This window comes from Mirounga leonina, unplaced genomic scaffold (assembly GCF_011800145.1).
Source record: "Mirounga leonina isolate KUSES-001 unplaced genomic scaffold, KU_Mleo_1.0 Mir_91, whole genome shotgun sequence".
NCBI classification, from domain to species: domain Eukaryota; kingdom Metazoa; phylum Chordata; class Mammalia; order Carnivora; family Phocidae; genus Mirounga; species Mirounga leonina.
This window is the reverse complement of record NW_023270839.1, coordinates 27,156,513-27,180,121: the sequence shown is the minus strand read 5'-3', so window position 1 is coordinate 27,180,121 and position 23,609 is coordinate 27,156,513. Positions and strand designations below refer to the sequence as shown.

General features: G+C 36.3%; 1 protein-coding gene across 2 annotated transcripts in view; it reads left to right on the top strand.

Annotated features, from left to right (window-relative positions):
• DMXL2 (Dmx like 2) overlaps positions 1 to 23,609 on the top strand; it is a 148,839-nt gene that overhangs the window by 123,803 nt on the left and 1,427 nt on the right. Inside the window, exons 26-43 of one of the 2 annotated variants that reach the window (XM_034994846.1) lie at positions 1,185 to 1,261; positions 3,154 to 3,281; positions 5,330 to 5,578; positions 8,843 to 9,021; positions 10,485 to 10,615; positions 11,134 to 11,219; positions 11,626 to 11,827; positions 12,660 to 12,777; positions 15,998 to 16,060; positions 16,841 to 16,927; positions 17,006 to 17,127; positions 18,321 to 18,459; positions 19,143 to 19,203; positions 19,331 to 19,458; positions 19,981 to 20,058; positions 21,446 to 21,537; positions 22,151 to 22,203; positions 23,256 to 23,473. In XM_034994846.1, coding sequence (XP_034850737.1) covers positions 1,185 to 1,261; positions 3,154 to 3,281; positions 5,330 to 5,578; positions 8,843 to 9,021; positions 10,485 to 10,615; positions 11,134 to 11,219; positions 11,626 to 11,827; positions 12,660 to 12,777; positions 15,998 to 16,060; positions 16,841 to 16,927; positions 17,006 to 17,127; positions 18,321 to 18,459; positions 19,143 to 19,203; positions 19,331 to 19,458; positions 19,981 to 20,058; positions 21,446 to 21,537; positions 22,151 to 22,203; positions 23,256 to 23,473 — 2,211 coding nt within the window. Of the gene's footprint in view, positions 1 to 1,184; positions 1,262 to 3,150; positions 3,282 to 5,329; positions 5,579 to 8,842; positions 9,022 to 10,484; positions 10,616 to 11,133; positions 11,220 to 11,625; positions 11,828 to 12,659; positions 12,778 to 15,997; positions 16,061 to 16,840; positions 16,928 to 17,005; positions 17,128 to 18,320; positions 18,460 to 19,142; positions 19,204 to 19,330; positions 19,459 to 19,980; positions 20,059 to 21,445; positions 21,538 to 22,150; positions 22,204 to 23,255; positions 23,474 to 23,609 lie in introns of both variants that reach the window. The other variant, XM_034994845.1, reaches the window with a different exon arrangement.

Below are 23,609 nucleotides of genomic sequence, written 5' to 3'. Positions count from 1 at the left end.
GAGAGAACCATGACTGATCAGAAATATCCCAGAGAAAGTATCCTCACTACTGTTTCCTTGATGATTGTGTGTGTTGGAGGCTCTGCAGTATTAGAGGCAATCAGGGTTTTGACAGACTTAACTACCCCCAAATGAAACCCCATACCCTGTGCTGAAGACTTAAGAACAGGGAGATCCCAAGAAAACACTGAGAAGCTTGGCAGGATTTGGAATTGACGAGACTACCTCTGTGCTAGCCTGTGTGAATTCGTGCTACACTTTTCCAATTCCAGTGGCTGATGTCATTTCGGGTCCCCAACATTTTTTGTTTTTTATTTCTTTTGTTTAAAAGGCACATTTGACCTCTGGTAGTGCATTCTTCTGAAGGACCCATGATTTACTGGTTACATCAGCCTATTAGAGACTTGGAATCCATAGCATGAATTAATCTGTATTAGTCTTTCAGGAGAGATTACTTAAATTATTTGTTAGGTGAATATGGACACTTAGAAAAGGCATTAAATGCATATAAATTCTAAGTAAACATTTCCAGTTCCTAGAAATTTGGATAAGGCTTTCAAAGAGGATGAAACTGTTTCTAAGTTCCCATAAAATTTAAGATGTTATGAGTCTGAAAATGTTGATTCAGTATGGGTTTTTTTAGGATGTAGTTTTTATATTGATAATTTTTAAACTTTCTAAATTTAAAATTTTAGGAGTATGCACTACTCGTAAGTACTAAGTAAACTACTTGTTTTCTGAAAAATCAGCCATTTCACACAGTGATTGATATAGCTAAACATTTAATTCATTCTTATTGATAAGATCAAGTGTTTGTTTTCATCAAGGGAAATTTTGTAAGGCAGTTTAAAAGCTTGGAAAATTGTATACTTATTTTGGTTCTGCTTTTTTGGAATATGAATCTTTAACCATTAGCAAGTAGAATCGTCCCAGTAATAGATGAACATTGGCACTTTGCTCAGGCTCACAGTAAGTAAATATTTGATGAAGATGTGTCTGAATCAGTTAGCTGTGTTGTGGGCATGCATATAAAGTTGGGTGAGAAGTTTTAAAGTAGAGTTAGTAGTCTCAGGATCCAGTCTTGTTTAGGATAATGCTCGTTTGCTGGGTATTTTCTAATATGTAAGATATTACTGTTGTATAGAAATGTTAGTATGAAATGTAACTGGCTGTTTTGGTTTTAGGTGCACACACTTCATTCACTCGCAGCATCGCTTTCTGCATCAATTTACCAGGCACTGTGTGACAGTCATAGCTACAGGTAAAAAAAAAATCATGCTAAGTTATTAATATGACAAAAACAGTCAGCTGTTCCAGAGTTATATCAAAGTTCTGTTTCCTAGGGACAGAAAAATCCTCAAACATACGACTGTCATGTATACTCTAATAGATGAGAGAGAATGAGAAATAAAATAGGTTTGTTTAATTTAGCTGTCACCTAGTAACAACAGAGGCATATAGAACATGATACATAGTAAAGGGAAATTATCATCATCACTGTCTTTTTGATTTTAAAAGAATTTTTCACTCTTCAGAATAACTTACGAAGTTTTCTATGTTTTTCCCATAAGAACCATTTCTTTTAGAATTGGATTAGCTCCTGTTTAACTGGTTTTCATTTGAACGAGGAAATACTTAAAAAAAAAAAAACTCAAAAAGTACATTTCTTACATAGAATTATTGAAATCAGTTTTACTTACCCATTTACATATAATATAAAAGTCTTTGGAAGTGATATCAATGAGAGTTAATGGTTTAAATTTTCCTAAAGGTCAGATTACCTTTATCGGTATATACTGTGCATTTTAATGATGAGAGCAATGTAAGTAGTAAGAAATTGAATCATTTGGAAAGATGACCCAGATTTAAATGAATTATATTAATAAATGAAAAGTTTGTAATATAAAGAGTCACATTAAATTTATATTAAACATGTCTATATTTTTTCTTATAAATTCAGCAGCTTTTGTTTTTTTAAAGATTTTATTTATTAGAGAGAGAATGAGAGAGAGCACATGAGACAGGGGAGGGTCAGAGGGAGAAGCAGACCGCCTGCTGAGCAAGGAGCCCAATGCGGGACTCAATCCTGGGACTCCAGGAGCATGACCTGAGCCGAGGGCAGTCACTTAACCAACTGAGTCACCCAGGCGCCCTCAGCAGCTTTTTGTGAGAAGACTTGATATTGCAAAAGGAATTATTTCCTTAAAATGGCCCGTGTTCTGCTTTTAGTCCAATGACACCCCCTCTAAGTAACTACAAAGACTTGGACATGTAAATAAGGAAAAAAGAATTTATTTAATTGACTGTGATCATCTTAATGATCAAAGACAACTTGTTTGATATCAGTCACTGGTTAAAAAGGCACCAAATAAATATTTTAAAATGTGTATTTTCTCATCCTTAGGCTATGATTGACTCTTTTTTTTTTTATTCTTATGTTAATCCCCATACATTACATCATTAGTTTTAGATGAAGTGTTCCATGATGCTATGATTGACTCTTAAGGGAGTTAGCTTTACTTTCTGCTTTTATATTTTCCCCAGCTCCACAAAGATGAAGGAAATAAATATTGAGGCACATTTGGCTTTAGGATTAGATACTTCTAAGATATGATTCTCCAGATTTTAGTTCATATTTTAATTCAAGGGTAAGCTCACACAACTTTGCAGAGCTAAGAAATTCAAGAAAATAGTACCCTGAAACTTTCTAATATAGTCTAGTACCAACAGTAGTCTTCTTACTCTCAGATTTTTTTTAATAAAAATTGGTGAATTTAGAAAAGATTTTAAATTATTAAGTGGCATTTAAAAAAGATTTTAAAAAGACTAAATGTCATATTCCTGAAACCAGTATTACAATATATGTTAACTAGCTAGAATTTTTTCTTTTCTTTTTTTTTTTTTTTTTAAGTAATCTCTATGCCCAACATGTGGGGCTCGAACTCATGACCCACGAGATCAAGAGTCGATGTTCTACCAACTGAGCCAGCCAGGAGCCCCTTAACTAACTAGAATTTAAATAAAATCTTGAAACATGGAAAAAAAAAAAAGACTAAATGTCATGATAATCATCTAAAAGAAATATATATAAAGTGCAATTGCTTTTTACCTGTGTTAGGATGCTAAATAATTGAACCTTATTTGTATTAGCAGTCAAACAGAAGGAAACCAGTTTACAGGAATGGCTTATCAAGGACTTCTTTTAAGTGATCGCCGAAGACTGAGGACAGAAAGTATTGAAGAACATGCAACACCAAATTCTTCTCCTGCTCAATGGCCTGGTGAGAATTTTAAGTGCTTTTGTTTGTTTATTTGATTTTTTTTAAATCTTCTATTTGGCAATTCCATTTTAAAAAGTTACTAACTGGTTTCCTGATTGTTGTTCTTTGTGGTTTTGGTGAATGGTTTTTTATTTGTTTGTTTTTGATGATGTTTTCTGCCATGGATTAGGAATTCTTAAGTACTGTAATGTTGTCTGAAGACTAAGAAAGTTAAGGCTTCAAAACCCAGCTGTGTTGACCAGCATAAAAAAACAAGGTTTAACATCTTTCATAAGGGTGAGCACATCCTCTTCCTTATCCTTAGAAATCCTAAATTAGAGAGCAGTATCACAGAGATATTTTCACAGATGTATCAGAGAGGCTACAATTATCCTCGAGTGTAAATTTGTATGTTGGGATAAGAGTGACCGTTCTGTGGCACTTCTGTCATTCTGTCAACCCTTCTCTTTCCCTGGTTAGCTCTCTTTCTCATTCTCCACATCAGTTATTTCAAACCTTCTCCACTCTCTTCATACCTTTTCCTGGTCTGCTGTGTCATTTAGTTTTTACTCTACTTGATTTATAACTCTGACTTTACACATTAATGATCGTTGTGAAGAGTGGCAGTAGAAAAAAGTGACAAACTCAAAGTGTATATTTAAAATTCACTTATGCATAAGTTTCTGGAAACATTGTCTTCATTTTAATTTTTTTAAAGATTTTATTTATTTCTTTGAGATAGAGTGAGAGAGAGAGCACATGAGTGGGGCGAGAGAGAGAGAGTGAGAGAGAGAGAGTGAGAGAGAGAGAGCACATGAGTGGGGCGAGGGAGAAGGAGAAGCAGGGAGCCCTACATGGGGCTTGATCCCAGGACACTGGGATCATGACCTGAGCTGAAGGCAGACGCTTAACTGACTGAGCCACCCAGGTACCCCTTCATTTTAATTTTTTATTGAAATAAATGAGGCTTACAAAAAGTTGCAAAAACATACAAAGAATTTTTGTATAGCCTTCACCCACATTCTACACATTTTAGCATTTTGCCATACCTGCTTTACCATTCATCCTTCTCTCTTTCTCTCTCTCTCCCCCACTGTGTGTGTGTGTACATATATATTTTTTCTGAAGTATTTGAGAGTAAGTTGCAGACATGATACCCTTTTACATCTAAATATATCAATGTGTCTTTCCTAAAAACAGACATTCTCTTACATAACCATAGCAGTTTTCAAACTCAGCATCTTAACATTGATACAATATTGTTCTTCTAACCTATAGATCTTTGAGAAATTTCACCAGTTGTCCCACTCATGTCTTCCATGTAACATTTAGTTGTAATGTCTCATGAATCTCCTCTGATATGGACTAGTTCTTCATTCCTTTTTTTTTTTTTCTTTCATGATTGACAATTTTGAAGAGTACTAGTCAGTTATTGTTTAGACTGTCCTTCAATGTGGGTTTTCCTGACCTTTTTTTAATATTAGACTCAGGTTATGTATTTTTGGCAAGGATACCACAAAAGAGATAGTGTGCCCTTAGTGCAGAATATCAAGAGGCACATGATATCGACTGGTTCCATTCCTGGTGCTGTTAACTTTGACCACTTGTTAAGGTAGTTTCTGCCAGATTTCTCATTTGTTAAGCAGTTTTTTTTCTTTGAATTAATAAGTTTCTTTTGAAGAGATATGTAAAATATTATACTCTTACCCACTAATTTTAGCATCCAGTGATGATTCTTGTCTGAATCAGATATTACTGTGGGGATTACTGGATGGTGATTTTTTTCTGATTTTCTATCATTCTTTCTACTTTTAGTTGAAATTGAAATGAGGAAGAGCTTTCCTTTCTCTCCTTTTCATTTATTTATTCACTCATTTATTAGTATAAACCAGTGGGTCTTATTTCATTCCGTAGGCTAGAATCCATTTCTATCATTTATTTTGTTGCTCAGATTATGGGTATGATATATATTACATAATATAGATACATAATTTTGGTTAAGTTACAAAATTGGATTTTTTTCTTCTGGAGCTTTCTGCTGATATACTTCTTATTATATACCCTAACAGGTGTGAGTTCACTCATTAATCTCTTGAGTTCAGCTCAAGATGAAGATCAGCCAAAATTGAACATTTTGTTGTGCGAAGCTGTTGTTGCTGTTTACTTAAGTTTATTGATACATGCTCTAGCTACAAATTCCTCCAATGAATTGTTTCGACTTGCAGCCCACCCATTAAATAATCGAATGTGGGCTGCTGTTTTTGGAGGGGGAGTGAAACTTGTTGTGAAACCTCAAAGGCAATCAGAAAATATTTCAGGTAAGATAAATTTGATACCAATAACATACGTAAATGTAAATAATTTCCAATGTTAAAGTAAAAGACTTTTTAATGTTTTAATAATTTTTATTTTGAAAATGAGTGATGTTTAAAACATCATCACTCTGGTTAGGATAGTAAATAACTAAACTCATGTTTGGATAAAAAATATAGTTTTCATTTAGCAGTTTTTGATAAGTCAGGAAAAATTTGAGGAGGATAAGAAAGAAATAGAGGACAGGTAAAGGTAAGTGAGGAGACCGTTAAGGAATGGAAAGGGAAAAAGATAGTTTTTAGAGAAGGAAGATTTAAATAATCTTTATAGAATATACCAGCAATTGGCTTTAGATTAAGTTCATGGTCATATGCAAGATAGCCTTTCCAGTCATGCTTATGGTTTTTGAAATTCCATTTTCTGTCTTTTTTTTTTTCTTCCCTTATATACTAGAATGTGTTTTTCATTCCACTTTTTAAGATGGTAGGATATGGTGAGGTGTAGACTGATGCCATAGGAAAGGTTTCCATCTTGGTGCTGAAACATCTTAATTATCTTAATTTATCCTTAGAAATTATCTTATTACAGATGAGGAATCAGTGGCACAAAGAGTTTAAATGGCACTGGTTCTAATCTGTGTCCTTACTGCCCAAGGTTGAATTATTTTTTTTAAAGATATTTATTTACTTATTTGTTAGAGCACATGTGCAAGGGGAGGGAGGGACAGTGGGGGAGGGAGAATCTTGAGCAGACTCCCCACTGAGCGTGGGGCCCAATGGAGGGCTGGATCTCATGACTGAGCTGAACAAGAGCTGGATGCTTAACTGACTGAGCCACCCGGGGGCCCCTGCCCAAGGTCAAATTAAATGTAAGTCTGTAAATCAAGGTAGCGAAGGAGATCTTACCCACTTTCATTGCTTTCACTCCCAGTATTTGCGGGTGACTCTTCATCTTTATCAAGTTCCTATCTTGTTGTAGTCCACCTTAAGTTTGAAAGTTTTCCCCTTAAATCACCTCTTTCTCTTCCTGAATTTTCTATTATTTTTTCATGGTAATTCATTTATCAAGTCATCCATGCTTAAAACCTCTGAGTACACATTCGTGTTTGCATTCACTTAACACCTACTACATGCCAAGCAGTGTTCTAGGCTTTGGGGTGAATAACACAGACAAATCCCTTACCTTCATGAAGCTTACATCTAGTGGAGGTAAACACACAGTAGACAAATTAACAAATAATATTTCAGTTATGATAAGAACCATGATAAAAATAAAGCAGAGTCGGTGGAGGGTGATGAAGGAAAGTGTATGGGAACAGTCTAGAGTGGTGATAAAACACATTTCTGATGAGACTGTTTGATCAGAGTTCTGGACAAGTCAGGGATCATACCATGCGTGTATCAGGCCAGACCCTTTCAAGCTGATGGTTAAGGGGAGTGTCAAGGTCATGAAGTAGGAATGAGTTTGGTATTTTCTAGGAACTACAGAGGAGGCCAGAGTGGCTGTCTTAAGCTGGGGAAGTTTGGACAGAGATAGGGTAAGACAACAAGCTGGGGGTGAGGTCATTTAAATGGATTTCATGGATCATGGTAAAGACTTCAGTTGTTGTTTTAAAGAAAGATGGGAAATTTACTGGCACGAGTGACGTAATTTGATTTAAGTTTTCACAGGGCCTACTCTAGCTGCCGTATGGAGAATAGACTGTGCAACAAGAATAAAAGAAGGGGGCTATTGCAGTAGTCCACTTGAAAGATAATTATGGGTTACCATCAAGAATGATGAGTGGATACACCAAGTGTGGTATATACATAAATGGAGTGTTACTCAGCCATTAAAAAGGAACAAAGTGCTGATACATGCTATAACCAGCATGAAGCTCAAAAATATGCTAAGTGAAAGAAGCCAGACACCCCACTCATGGAGGAAGAGTCTGCTTCTCCCTCTGCCCCTCCCCCCCACTCATGAGTTTTCTCTCTCACTCTCTCAGATAAATAAAATCTTTTAGAATTATGATTTCCTGTAAAGAGTTTTAAGAGAAGAGTGGGTTGACTTCTACTTTCTGGCCTTCCCCTGTCCAATTAGTTCCTGAATCCTTTTGATGTTTGTTTTTTGTATTCCTCATATATAACTCTTCTCAGTCTTGACTATCCACCATCCTAGTTCGCCCTCCTGACGTGATCATCCTCCATCTTCTGTCTCATTGACCGAGCAAACCGTACCTCACCCTGTGACTAGCTCAGGAAGTGTTAGTGAGGATTGCCCATAGGATAAGCTCCCAGCTTCACATCCAGAGCCCTGTCCTAGCCCAATTCTGGACTGTTCTTGTTATTCCCCCTCCCTACTGCCTGTCTGGCAAAAGTAGTTTACTCCTTGTCGACCAGGGAAAAAAGAAAGACAAAATCACAAGTTGCAAAATAAAATGTGTGCATTTATTTGGGGTCTTTGGGATTGCAGTCTGGGAGACACAGAGTTGACCGAAATTGAAAGCATGCTCTGGAGAGACAAAGGAGGCTACAGTTTTTAAGGAGAAAACAGGGAATTTACATACATTGTTTTGAAGGAGATGTGATTGGTACTGTAATAGTTACAGTTACCCTAATCTGTATGTGATTGGTTGCTATGACTAGTGCTAGGTGAAAAGTCCATTTATGTCCATTCTAAATGCAGCAGTTGCCTTGGCTTTAGTGGAGTTCAACAGCAGTTACAAGAATTGGAGACAGGAGACGCATAAACCCCACTTCCTCAGTGTCCTCCTGGCTCCATTTTAAATAACTCTCTTAGCGATGCTTACTCCATATTATTCTCTCTGTTATCATCCTCATTCATCCAAACCTTTAGTCACTGGTTTCTCTTGCCCCTTGTTTGCACATTGAGCTTCTGCCTTCTTTTTTAAAGGCGTGCTTTACATGCTACATCTTCCGTGAATCTTTCCTGAACTGCTTAGCCAGAAATAATCACTTAAGCATTAATGAATATGCCATTTATTTGATGCATTATACATAGAATTACTTTAATCCATATTCTGTGTAGCACACAGGCTGCTTCATGGCAAGGTATTCTTTGATGCTCTGTCCTCATCTGCATCTCTGCCATGATTGCTGGAAAATGGATGCAGTAACTAAGAAAGTTTAGAAGCACAGATAGAAGTAATTTAGGCTAAACTAAAACATGGCAAGAGTAGGTTGAAAAGAAAAGTTAACTTGAACTCTTTGAATTAATAATGGAAAATAAATGCTGTTTTTTATTTTTCCTCTTCTGTCTTTATTCAGCACCTCCTGTTCCTTCTGAAGACATAGATAAACACCGTAGGAGATTTAACATGCGAATGCTAGTCCCCGGAAGACCTGTAAAAGATGCTACCCCACCACCAGTGCCTGCAGAGAGACCATCTTACAAAGAAAAATTTATTCCTCCTGAACTTAGTATGTGGGATTATTTTGTTGCAAAGGTAAGGGGTGTGAGGAGCACAAGCTTTGTATGTGTTTATTTTATTAATTCTTATGTATGCATCACATAGGAATGATGAGGCAGCTTCTGGGTTGAATAACTACAGTTTATTTTTATTTTTTTTAAAGATTTTATTTATTTGAGACAGAGCAGAGTGAGCGAGAGAGCATGAGTGGGGGGAGGGGCAGAGGGAGAAGCAGGCTTCCCGCCGAGCAGGGAGCCCAATGTGGGGCTCGATCCCAGGACCCTGAGATCATGACCCAAGCCGAAGGCAGATGCTTAACGACTGAGCCACCCGGTTGCCCCCCCCCAGGGAGATTTTTATTGCAATTAACTTAAAACCTGTAAATTAACTTGTAAAGAATTATAGTTTTACATGTTTTGGTCTCCTTATATAGCTTTTAGAAGGATTTGTGGTTTCCTTCACTATAGCTCTTTGACAAAAACGTTTTCATAAACTTTTTCCTTTGGTATTTATGTTTTTCAGTGTGTCCTTTTTCTTTAGACTTTTCTCACTAGTTATGTTGATACATAAGAAGAAGGCTTGATTTTTAATATTTGTCATATACATTTTATTTTTTATTGAAGTATAATTGACATAGGATGATCTACTAGTTTCAGGTGTGTAACACAAGGATTCAGAAATCGTATACATTATGTTATGCTCACCACAATAAGTGTAGTTATCAGTTGTCACCATGCAACATTATTACAGTATTATTGACTATATTCCCTTATGCTATACTTTTCATCCCCGTGAATTATTTATTTTATAACTGGAAGTTTGTACCTCTTTATCCCCTTCACCTATTTTGCCCATCTCCCACTCCTCTGGCTACCACCAGTTTGTTCTCTGCATGATTCTGTTTCTGTTTTTTTGTTTGTTTTTTACTTTTATTTACTTTTTTAAAGATTTTTATGTATTTGAGAGAAAGAGAGCACATGAGCAGAGGGAGGGGCAGAGGGAGAAGGACCCTGGTATGACCTGAGCCGAAGTTGGCAGCTCAACTGACTGAGCCACCCAGGCGCCCCAGTTTGTTTGTTTTTTAGATTCTACATATAATTGAATCATATGGTATTTGTTTTCTCTGTCTGATTTATTTCACTTAGCATAATGTCCTACAGGTCATCCATGTTTCACAGATGGCAAGATCGCATTCTTTTTTATGGCTGAGTAATACTCCATTGTGTATTATCACATCTTCTTTATCCATTCATCTATCTGTGGACACTTGGGTTGCTTCCATAAGTTGGCTATTGTAATTAATGCTGCAGAAATATTTCTGTTGGATCTAGCTATTCAGGTATTTTATGGAATTTGCCTAGTTTTCTTGACTTTTCTAGGTCTAGTATCACTTGCGAAAGGATATTTTTACTTAGACACCACTTAAAATATTCAGTATTAAGTTAGGACAAAAACAACCCAATTATATATTTAAAAAATCACTTTATCTTTTATTGCAGCCATTTCTCCCTTTGTCTGATAGTGGTGTTATATATGATTCTGATGAAAGCATTCATAGTGATGAAGAAGAAGATGATGCTTTTTTTTCAGATACACAAATACAAGAGCACCAAGATCCAAATTCTTATAGGTAAATAAGGATTTTCTCCTTTATTTTTGTAAAAAAAAAAATCCTGATGTTAGTAATTTTAAGTAATATTATCATGAATTTATACAAGAGTTGACTTCCATTTTCAGGTTAGTAATTCTGTACCTTTGAGGTAAATTTCTAGACAGCGTATTTCTTTCACATCTAGTTTCAAAGAATAGCTTACATGTAGAGGGGAAACAAACATTTTTAGTGAGAAAAAATACATAATTTATTGATGTGCTATTAGAACTTTAACATAGCATTGATATGCTATTAGATTCCATGTGACTATGTGGTAAATTTTTTCCATTAGTTAATTTTCAGATATTGTAAGTGTGACATATTGTTACATATTTTCTATTTTTTGAGTGTATCCAAAGGTTCAGGTTGTTAGAAAAAAACAGCTTTTTTTCTGGGTTGGAGATTGGGTTAAGCAATTGACAGGAATCATTACTATGCTTCTCTCCTGATGTTATTTTCAGTGAAGGAGAATCTGTTTGTTTGTTTTCCTTGAACAGCTGGGCTCTTCTGCATTTGACAATGGTTAAGCTAGTACTTCACAATGTCAAGAATTTCTTTCCCATTGCTGGGTTGGAATTCTCTGGTAAGTAAGTAATGTTCTTAAATATAATAAATTAGCATCAAGTTTCTCGTCACGAAAATCTATGTAAAAGAGCATTTGGTAGTAAAAATTAGAGATTTTATGAGGTCTTGTGTTTTTTAGGTCCCAGTCCATGATTTTAATTCATAGCAAGAACCACTGTTTACCCAGAGGGTTGAAAGAAAAAGCAAGAAATTAGACCAGAGAAGCTATATATTTTCTCAGCTCATTTTAGAGAGCTGGCCTTCCATTTTGTTAAAAGCACTAAGAATCCAAATAGTATAAGATTAACATTTTCAGATTTATTTGTGTTTTCAGAGGTTTTGGCTCTAAAAATTCAGATTTTTAAAATATGTGGATGATCACCATTTTTTTAAATCAAAACAAGATATTTTCTATCGCCTTTTAGAGTTGCCTGTGACATCACCATTAGGCATTGCTGTGATTAAAAACTTGGAGAACTGGGAACAGATCTTGCAAGAGAAAATGGATCAGTTTGAAGGTCCACCCCCTAACTATATCAACACATACCCAACTGACCTTTCAGTAGGAGCCGGACCAGCTATTCTTCGAAATAAAGCAATGCTAGAACCAGAAAATACTCCATTCAAGTAAGGATGCTCTCATAATGCTCATGAGAGTGTAACCTGGTTTAACTTTCCTTGGAAGATAGTTTGGCAAAATGTGCCCATATTATGTTTATATAAAAACGTTCATAACTTTGAACCTGTGGTTCTATTTCTAGTAGTTATATGTTAAGGAAAACATTAGCAATCTGCATAGAAAGCATTTTTCCCAGTATTACCTATAATTCAATAGACTTATTACTTTTATAATCAGAAAAAATTTATTATATTTTTGCCATTATTTTAAGAACTTATACAGAAATATTTTGGAATAATCTACTTGTGCAAACAAGGTGCTACTGACATTTTGGCAGTAATTTAACAATAAACATATTAAGGTTTTTTACTGATGTTTTGAACTTCTACCTGCCCTCCTGCCTGTCCTTTGGATAAGCAACATGCTTTTGTGAGGCACCTGTCCCATAATTAAGAGTATTGCTGATAAGCTTGAAAGAGCAAGGCTTTTTAGTTGGGCTATTGGAAATGAAATCTGTGACTTTATAGTCATTGGTGATGTTATGTAACCAACAGAACCAACCCTACAATATAATTTAAAAAGAGAATAATAAGAACTTCTTTTGACTCTCAGCTCAACCTGTTCATTCAGAGAACCTGTAATTAGAGAATTAATTGCTGGATGAAGGAATGATTTTTAAAAGAACTAAAAATTAAAAGAGAAATAAATTATAAAATTTTATTGAGCTTAATAATGTAACTTATTTGCAATAGATAATGGAGGGTTTTTTTTAAAGTTTCTGCAAATATGAAGCATATTTTCTACAGAGTAAAAGAAGATACGTTAATTTTTTTTTCATAGATCCCGGGATTCTTCTGCACTTCCAGTCAAACGACTCTGGCATTTCCTTGTTAAACAAGAAGTCCTTCAAGAGACATTTATTAGATATATTTTCACGAAGAAAAGAAAACAGAGTGAGGTATTTTGAAAAAAATTTTTCTGTGTAGTTTTTGTTTAGTTTTAACATTTCTAATGAAGTCAGTGCTTGATTCACTTTTTGGTTGGAACTTACTATCTTTCATACCTTATGCATAATAGTTTATTTACCAGACTACAGTGAATCTCTTTTATAAGATAAAATCTTATAATTTTCATTTTAGAACAATGAAGCCAACATAGACCCCTTGGTAAATCATATATAACTAAGTGAAAGTTGGTCCTTCTTGTGCAGTACTTGCCATTGGGCTTTTACAAATACTAAATACTGTGATGGATGATTTGGGTAATTTAATATATAAATGAGTGTACTCTATATGATGATTATTTGAAAATCATTTAATTGGAAATCTAACATAGCCCTTTAAAAGCATCTTATTTATTTAGCACTTAGAAATGAACAGGATAAACTTTAGAAGCAAGAAATTCAGGATAATTTTGTGAAGGAGAATAAACTACAGAAATACCAATACGAGATGAAGGAAGTTTGCTTTTACAAAGTGAGGCAGAGGTTCTGCTTTGCACAGTGATTTTTAAGCTGAATATAAATTAATGTAATGCCATACAGGGTTCAAGAAGAATCAGGAACTTGGGAGACTAGGACTTTAGAACTTAAAAGTTGCCTCTTCCTTCTTAAATGAGGGGTGCACAGATCTGTTCTATGAGCATATCAGTCCTACATACCAGGCTACTTAATGAGGGTAACGGGCAGTGTTCAGAGTAGAGTATCAGATGAGATTAAAGATATGGTAAACAAAATCTATGAGAAAAGAGTAACGAATTATATTTCACTTAGGAAAGTGAAAGGTGAGAGGGACAGTTTACATGGCTCAGTTTCCCAAGGTAAAATACAGAACTGCATCTCCGTTTCCCCCCATACCTGGAGTGGCAGAACCTCCCCGATTCATTCTTTTCGTTAGTCACCCATATCTAGATGGTAATTGTGGTCAGCCCTTGTGAATGGTCATTTATTTTCTGTATGGATTTAATATTATGTATCTAAATGAAGAAGTAGGTGAAATGAGCTGTGGGGATTCTTTGGAGTCTTAGAAGCTTTTTTCGATAACAAAAGATCCAGATGGTATTGAAATCATCGGTGTGCTGGGTTTTGTTAGGGAAATCGTAGAGTCAAATTCTCTTTTGTTCAGTCGACTGTTTATTTCCTGTGGTGATGCTGAGTCCAAATTCCGTAGAATAAGGTCTAGAAATCTAAGAAATAGGTTTAACATAAAAGATATTTGCTCAGTTAGGACTCTCTTATTCCCAGAAAGCCAGTTCACTGAAGGATCAATTTTTTTGAGTGTTTAGTTCTTCAGATTATTAAATGTAATGATTGATTGAAAACATACTTTAATTATTCATGCGGTTTGTAGTGGTGGTTTGGTTGGATTGTCAGAGCCTCGGAGTGCTGTGGGAAGCCAGGGTTCTGGGTTGCTGGGACCCTCAGACTTGTCCTTCAGGATCTGTTCCCTCAGGTTTCTTTCTTCTTTAACTAAGTCTCTCCCTTTCCTGCCCCTTAGTCTCTGTGTTCTTGGGATCAGCAGCCCATGCTGTGTGTTCTCTCTTCAAATTTTCTAACAGCAGAGGGTCTCCATGAAGAGGGAGGTGGGATACAGATAAATTGAACATTTCTTAAAATGCTCTGTAAGCATTGGTTGGCTCCACAGATGGGAAGTACGTGGTGGGACTTTGGATGGGAGGAAGAATTTTTATTATGTACCCCTTTTGTACCTTTTGAATTTCAAATTATTGAATAGAATTACTATCTTGTCCAGTGCTATCCAGTAGAACTTTCTGTGATAATGGAAATTTTTATCAGTTCTATACAATAGTTAGCAGCCACATATGGTTACTGGACACTTGAAATGTGGCTAGTGTGACTTAATTTTGTTTAATTTAAATGGTCATATATGATTAATGGCTATTGTACTGAATAGCACAGATCTGCTGAAAATTTGTTTTCATTAAGGAAAAAATTGAAAAAATGTTAAAGCTGTTAAGACAAAATAAAAACTGGTCATTAAGCTCAGAAATATGGAACATTTATCAAAACTACCCACTCAGTGAGAGTGTTTTATTTCTTTAAATCGTTAAATGGGATTTTGGTACTCGAAAATTTGATAAATTCAGTAAATTGATTGACAAACTAATCCTAAAAATTCTAAAATGTTGCCTCATTTTTAAAAATTACTTAGAAAATTCTCCTGAGAAATGCTGAAATTTTAGATATATTCATAAGAAGATATTTTTACTCCTTGAATATATTAAAGAAGAATATTCTATAAGACAGTTTTTTGCGAAATCAATAAATGGTGCAAACTCAGCTACTCGATTAAAGGCAAACAGGTCGTTCAGCAGTTTGGCTTTTGCTGAGTGGGTCTTGCACACATTTGCCTTTCTGTCATTGTCCACCGCAGCAGCCCTGGGCAGTCGCTGAAGGCATGCACAGAGAATTTGGCCTTTTTGGCTAAAAGTGAAGCAGTCACTTCAAGAGGTATTAGGAGGAGTGTGTTGCTCTGACCAAACCTTCACAGGTTTCCACAACTATTATTTCTGATCGTAGCTGTCCCTAATGACCCTGTCATCAACCAGGAGCAAGCTGTTTATGTGATTTCTTTCCTGTGCCCCATTTTATCAAATATTTCTTTACGTATAAGGAGAAAAATTTGATTATAGTAAACAGTTGATGGGAATTCTAATCCCTGACTCCTCCTTCATGGATATATTTCTTATGAGTAAGAGTGAAATAATTCAGTACTTTGAATCTGCGTTCAGAAATAGTTTTAATTTGTATTTGGAGTAACCCCCTGTAAGATAGGAATCTATGTAGTATAGAATGCATCTTTTCGTTCAGGTAGGTCTTATTTTTAGAGATTGCAGTGTAAGTTAGGATTTTAAGTTACATAACTGGTACGCCAATAACTAATTTTTAACTATGCTAGCCATCTTATTTTGAAACAATCTTTATATATGTAATAGTCACTTTAACTTGAATTTTGCTTGCTTTGCTTTGTGTTCATCTGAAGACATCATATTTACTCAGTTTTTCTTTCTTGATTTTGTGCTTTTAAAAGGAAAGTTTACACATTCATTTTTACCATCTTTAAGTTATGGATTGACCATTTCACTTTGAAATTTTTCATTCTTTTTATAATTTCGTTTCATGCATGTGTTTTGTGTTTGTGACATGTGGTGTTATTTAGTCTGTAGAAGAACATGTGGAACAGGTCAAACAAAACTGCGTAGCGGAAGATTCCCGCAGCAAGGTAGTAGTCCATGCTCTTGTACTTTGCTCATTCTCAGAGTTCAAGGAGCTAACCTTCATCTCTAGTACTAACCATGTTGGCTAATCAGAATGCTCATTGCTCCCATACACCTCAGTGGCCTGGGGTAGGAAATTCTCCACTGTTTCCAACTTGCTCTTCCTAAGCATCGATGCTTTTCTTTCCTTCTTCCTGTGACATCTTCATGTCTCCCCCTTTCCAGTCTGTCCTTAAACATGGTGGTTTTGTCTTTCCTCAATTCTGCATCTTCTTTCCTTCCCATCATCTTTGACCCTAAGCCAGTGTACCTTTTTCTCATCCATCTCCTTTGTCCCTTTCTGTTCTTTCCAACTTTTCCTTATTCCTGTCTCAGCACCCTATCTTAAAATGTTTAATTTCTTATATGACTCCTTTGTCTTAATGTCTTTTTCCTCCACTCTGCCTCCTGATGCACACACATTCTTACCACAGTGTCTGCACGCTTTTGGAAGAGATGCAAGTGGCATTTTGCTGTTACAAATACTAATGAAAACTATGCTAGCCATCTTTCATGACAGTTAATCAGTATCCCAATGGAAATCTTTATAATTGGGGTGATTACAGGACATCAGAGAATTTAAGCTAACTCCAAAGCTAAGTCTCAACATACTAAAATTACTGGTACTTTTTTTCTTGCTGTTGCTGTTACATTTTCTTCTTATCCTTCTTTTAAATTTTGTGGAATGTGTGTATGTCTCACGCATTGCTACATGACAACTGAAACTGTCAATAAACATTTTGTAGGTTGAAGCTGACCTGGGCTATCCAGGTGGAAAGGCAAAAATCATTCATAAGGAATCGGATATGATCATGGCATTTTCCATTAATAAGGTAAAAGCTTTAGTCATTATAAAGATTGTACTTTTTTTAATTAGTGAAATTGCTCAAATTACTGACTCTGCTTTGTAGGCGAACTGTAATGAAATTGTCTTGGCTTCAACACACGATGTACAAGAACTCGATGTTACTTCCCTGTTGGCCTGTCAATCATATATATGGATTGGAGAAGAATATGACCGAGAATCCAAAAGGTTAGTCTGTCTTGTGTAGTCCATCTAAAAATGAGGTTTTCTTAAAGAACCCGTTAAATGGTTATGCCCATGACTTGAATTATCTTGAAAAGCATGTATGTCTTTCCCTTTATTTGGATAGGAAACAAACATAATTGGTTTAGCTGCCAAAAAGAGGTTCTTCTTACATCAATGAACAAATGACCCATACTTCTTCCATTAGACATGGAACTATTCATAGTGTTGGAGTCAGAATAATCCCCAATACCAAAGCCTAATGCCGTAAATACAGCATTGACATTTAACCCCAAAGAAATGTCAGGAATTACATAGTATTCAGTAAATTCGGCTGATTTGGATAATTAAAGCAAAAAGTAGAATACACCAATATATTAATTAGACTGATAAGTCACATTTACTGAGTAATTTTCAGTGTGTCTTCTTGATTACCACCTGACAAGCATACCCTTTTTACAGATAAAAATGTAGCCAACTTTACTTTTCAGTAATGCTATGGATACTGCACCAACAGTATTTTGCAACACTTTCCTATTTTGGGGATCCTCCTCCATGTTTGCCTTCCCTCTTGCTTTTCTACAGATTCTTGGACATTTTATGTGCTTGGGAAATGGTGCATCATAGCTTCTCTCCTTGGTCTGTTGGGTTTTCTGTTTTGTTAGTATAAATATTACTATAGAGTTGATGTCAGCATATAATATTACTTCAGAGTTGATGTAACCATGTAATATGATACAGTCCATCATAAAAATTTAACATTTTTATGTGATGATTACTAATACTTGAAGAAATTTTTAAACTCAGATTTCTTTAAAATGTATGAATCTCCCATCCAAGTACTAACCACCCTGAACACGTGAATCTGATACATGGGATATCTGTATTTGAAGAGACCTTATATAATCTTTTTCTAGACATGATAAAAGAGTATTTGTGTTAAATCCTTCAAAACATTTATTCCAACTTGTGCAGCAGTAAAACTGCCCCCAGACAACATTAAATTTATAAGTTTTGTCTAAAGGGAAAAAGTTAACCAGTACTAAAATTGCCTATGGCTAGGAATTACACCTAAGTTTTTCTTAAGGGTATTCATTATTTATAAGTAAAAACCTGTGGGTACATAAGAAGCTCTGTAATTGGAATTTGTATTATGAGAAAATGGAACTTTCACAGTAACACATAAATGTTTTTCACAGTTCAGATGATATTGATTACCGTGGTTCCACTACAACTCTTTATCAAGCCAGTGCAACAGGCTATTCAGCAGGTCAGGTGCGTCCACCTTCACCTCTGCCGTGGCTGGGCAGTGGGCAGACCAGCACTGGAGCCAGTGTGGTATGTTACTTACTATTAAGTGTGGTTTCTGGGTATGGACTCACCCAAAAATAAGTTGAAATCATTTTGACTTGGGAATGATCCTAAAGATCAGGGGCAGTGACTAGTTAGTACTCCGTAATAATAATAGCTAAGATGTTGTGACTTTCTTTGTGTCAGGTACACGCTTTCCTTCACAACAACCCTAGGTGGTAGGTGCTTTTATTATCTCCCATTATCATTTTATAGATGAGCGAACTGAGAAGCACCAAGTGGTAAAGCAGAGACAAAGAGGAGTTGTGTCTACTGCAGGTGTTTGAAAAATGTGTCTATAACGTTGTTGTTAGTCACTGTAGTTGAAGGGGTCCTGTTCTCATGTTCTGTTCTGAAGAATCTGCAGATACTCCTCAGTGTCCTCAGGGAGGGCACTTGGAGGAGAGTTCTCTTAATCACTCGATGAAGCCGCTTGGTATCTGCCTGGTCCATATGGGCCAGGGCTACGCTCGTGAGTGACTGCTTCCACAGCCTGTTCGGACAAGTGTCATATGTGAAGTGGTTCAGAAAACCCACAACAGGTCATATGTTAGTAATAATCCAGTTGTGAGAGAATAAAGGTTATGAGAATTAGAGTTGGCCTGAAGCATATTCTTCCTTGTCTCTTCTGTGATGCACAAAATGAATTTGTCTTTTATCTTCTTTTAAAGCTTATGAAAAGGAATCTACATAATGTTAAGAGAATGACCTCCCACCCAGTCCATCAGTATTGTAAGTGTTTTGTGACCCAGAGCATTGTAAATGGCCTCTGTCATTCTGAAATTCATTTATAGAATGGGAAATATTGGAACTCTGTAGTTTTTTCATTTCTTATTTTCTGCTTTTCCTTTTGTTTCAGATCTTACAGGTGCTCAGGATGGCAGTGTACGAATGTTTGAATGGACACGACCTCAGCAACTTGTCTGTTTCCGCCAAGCCGGCAACGCAAGAGTTACCAGATTATATTTTAATTCACAAGGCAACAAGGTTGGCTCTTGGGGCTTACTGCTAAATTCATCTGAAAAAGATATTTATGAGTAGATGGTTAGTAAAACTACATCTGAGAACCAGTTCAGTGACCTGGATTTAAGCTGGGCAGGCAGTTTATTGGGTTCTGCTTATACACTCCTCTTGGCTCCCAACAAAGCACAGATCTTCAAAATTTTGTATGGATCAGTCATCCATTTAAAGATATTGAATACTGTGAAGGTAAAGAACTCTTTCTGTTGAGTGTGTTGGTGGTGCCTCTAAGCTCAGTCAAGCACCTGAGAAAAACCTTCCAGTTTCTTACTAAATTATCTTAGAGATGTTTGGAGGGAAATGAAGTAGGTGTGGAAAAGCACTTAAATAAGGTTGCAGGATATTTATGGTGCCTGACTTTCATAGGAACTACGGTAATAGAAATAGGTGTAGGCAGAATGTTGAGTGAGGTTTGAGTGACTCTCCATCAGTGATTTTGCCTTCGATATGCTTACTAAGAGGCTGTGTTTTTTTATGCCATTCTTACAGTGTGGTGTTGCAGATGGAGAGGGTTTTCTGAGTATCTGGCAAGTAAACCAAACGGCATCGAATCCTAAACCTTACATGGTAGGTATCATTTGGCATTCCCCAAGCACAGAGAGAGGCTGCTTTGTTTACGAAGCGTCTGTTTCAGACACTGACTCTCATTGGAGATGTTGAGGAGGAGACACCTCTGCCCAGCAGCACAGCACCCATTATTGCCCTAGTTTAAACCGAAATGACTTTGCTTTTCAGAACTTGAAGGATGACTATTACATTTGAAAATGTTCAGGGGATTTCCCTGTGAGTGGTCCTACTTTTTTGAAAACTCTAACTTCTTGATAGATTTTTAATATAGTACCTAAAATGAATCACCACAAAATTCTAACAGGTTTTGTGTATTCTAATTTGCTTCAGAATTTTTCTTACTAAATTAACAAATCCCAGTATGTTCATTCATTAATCCAAATCGTATTAAAACATTTGGTGGTGCAGACAAACCTATCTTTACCTGGTGGGGGCTCAGGTAGAGTAGGAGGGCTGGAAGGTAGTGCCGTCTTGTACAGAGCTTCAGGCTTCATATATGTTAATTTTCTTTTCTAGACTATATATATATGGTTTTAGTTATGTATATGAGACAAGATATTTCTCTTGAATTAGTACCCTGTAGACTATCATAAAGTCTTTACAGAAATGGAAGTGATCTTGAATCTATCCTTTTGCCTTCACTCGGATCAATACCATGATAATTCCAAACAGAAGAATGTCTATTTTAAAATACCTGGACACCCTCCTGGGTCTTTGCCTCCAAATTTCTATTCATTCACTTGATCCAACAAGCGAAGTCATGCCTGCCTCAGTAAATCATTTCCCACAGTGCTGGAACATCTTTAGGAGTGGTTTGGGGCAGCTGTAAGCCTGTAGATAATTTGCAGGACCACTTTTGACCTTGTTTTTATTATTGCTAACGGTCTTCAAGTGGAAGGAAAGAGATGGTAAGGAAGGTGGATGTTTGCATTAGGTTACAAAGTTAATTTGACTTGAGCTCTTCACACTGTAGTCTAAGACTACGAGATGGGCATGTAGGAGTTTCCCTCCTTGGGTCATTATTGTTCATTATGATTTATATTATTATGTAAGATTTATTAGATGTATTTGAGATCATTAGCAGTGAGTTTGATTGGGCCCTTAATGTAATTAAATGGTTAGGTTAAGTTCATCCTGTTCCTTTGTTAAAGGGTTTCTTTTTTAGATTATCTAATTCCATATTTCTTACTATTCCCGTTTTAAAATACCATTGGATATTAGCTAAATAATATGCAAATGATAGCTAATGCTCTTCTCACTTATTCTCTATTCTCGATGTTTAACGATGGTTCTTAGTTCCCGCGTATGCTGCTAGCAGAACTGTGTGTGTGTGATTGCGGATTGTCTGGGCTTCTAGGTAACATCACTTGCGCTTTGTTTCTCATAGAGTTGGCAGTGCCACAGTAAAGCCACAAGTGACTTCGCATTTATCACCTCTTCAAGTCTGGTTGCCACATCTGGACAGTCCAATGACAATAGGTAGGTTGACAGAAGCATCATAAGAAATAAGCAGAAAGGTATTCTGCTGCAAAGTATGGACTTTTTTACTTAGTAGAGTTTTTCCACCTCGTGAATACAAAAACTTTCTCAGTTTTCCTTACCAAGAAGAAACAAGTACTCCTAATGTAGACTCTCAATAAGCATATGTAATTATGTTAAAGCTTCCTTTTTTTTTTTTTTGCTGTTGACAATGTCTTGAGACTCTGTAGCCATCGTGCTGGATATTTTCTTTGACCTGACACTGCTGTCATTGGCAACACATGCCATGAATAAAACCTCTCATTTACTGGCAGTGGTTACCCCTGGGGGTCAGAAGCATCCCTTCTCCCCAGGAAGTTGTGCCTCAGTTTCCCTGGAGTGGTAATGGAAAAATGAGGGGTTGGGGGATGAGATGGCAGAGACACATGTGAGATAGAACTGTGCAGTTCGAAAAGGATAAACTCTTCGCTTCTATCCTCGTCCTAGTTGAGAGTCATTGCTTTATGAATACGAGTGAACAAAAAAGATAGTAAGATGCAATGAGTAAAAATATTTGACTTGAAGTCAGTAACAAAAAACACATCATGAACCATTGTTGTGTTTTCTTTATAAGAAATGTATGCCTTTGGGACACATTGATATCACCTGGAAACAGCCTCATTCATGGTAAGTGAGTTAAGGTCTGTGATTTTTAGTACACTATGAAGGAATGCTTTCCTGGTTTTATTCTAACCAGTGAGTGTTTATTCATGGGTTATAAATGAGTATCTTGCTGAGGGTAGCTATCCAGCTAGCATAGAATGGTCTTTATTTTGTATTCTATTTGGAAAATAGGACATGGAGATTCCTTTTTAGGAATTAGTTGCAAAATATTTGAGCTCAGTAGAAAGGAGGTATTTTAAAGAATTATACCTAACTATAAAATAAATAAAAGTTAATCTTATAAGAACAAGAAATACGAACAATGCCACTTAAATATTATTCCTTTTAAGACTGTTTTTCCAATTGGTGTCCAAGAGAGCCCTTTTTCCTGTGATGCTGTTGAGAGAAGGCTCCATGCTCCAGTACATTTGGGTTAAACATAGTTTTACAGAAAGATTTTTCAGTCTTTTTTTGTACTGATACACGTTTTGAAAGTATAGTTATTTCTCCATTTTATTTGATTGCAAATTGTTTTTCTGTGAAGAATTAACAACTGTTAAAAGATTTACCACATACTGGTTTAAGGCTTTAATTGTATTAAAATGCAGAGGATCTTGGGACAGCTAACTCCTCACCTTGTAACGAGTCATTTTCACACAACTGTAGTTGAGTTTGTGACTTACCTGACACGAACTTGTGATGAGGCTGTCTGGGCAGAAACGAGGAAAGGGTAGATACTTGTCCTGGTGGGCATTAATGTGCTGGCTGAACGGCTCATTGAGAAGCTTGGTCTCCTCTGCACTTCTTGCTTCTACAGGCTTCTTGCGAGGCAGCGTAACTGAGCTTGGGCTTAACATTTAAACTTCCTGCATGTGTTTTCATATTGAGATTATGGATAAGAACCTTTTTTCTGTCATTGCTTGGGATCTTTTTTTAATACTTGGATCATGATTACAGAAATTAAAATGAAAAATTTGTCAGTAGTTTCTGTGTTATTTAAATGTACATTTAAGCCTTACCAGAATTGTCAGGATAGAAATTGTCTGGGAAAGACGTCTGGTGTTTTCCTTCTTCAGGTTTCACATGCCACGATCATGGCGCCACAGTCCTTCAGTATGCGCCCAAACAGCAGCTCCTAATCTCTGGAGGTAGGAAAGGCTGTGTCTGCATTTTTGACATCAGGCAGAGACAGCTGATTCACACATTCCAGGCACATGACTCCGCTATTAAGGCTCTGGCTCTGGATCCTTGCGAGGAATATTTTACTACAGGTTCAGCAGAAGGTAACATAAAGGTGAGCCGGTACAAGAAGTTGGAAGGTGCTGAATATTATCTGTAGATGCTGTCAAGACCGGGGAACAGAAACTCCCCTGCACTCTTTGGTCTCTCTGTCTTTTCTAACAACTTACCCTTTGTGTTTTTACTCTTTT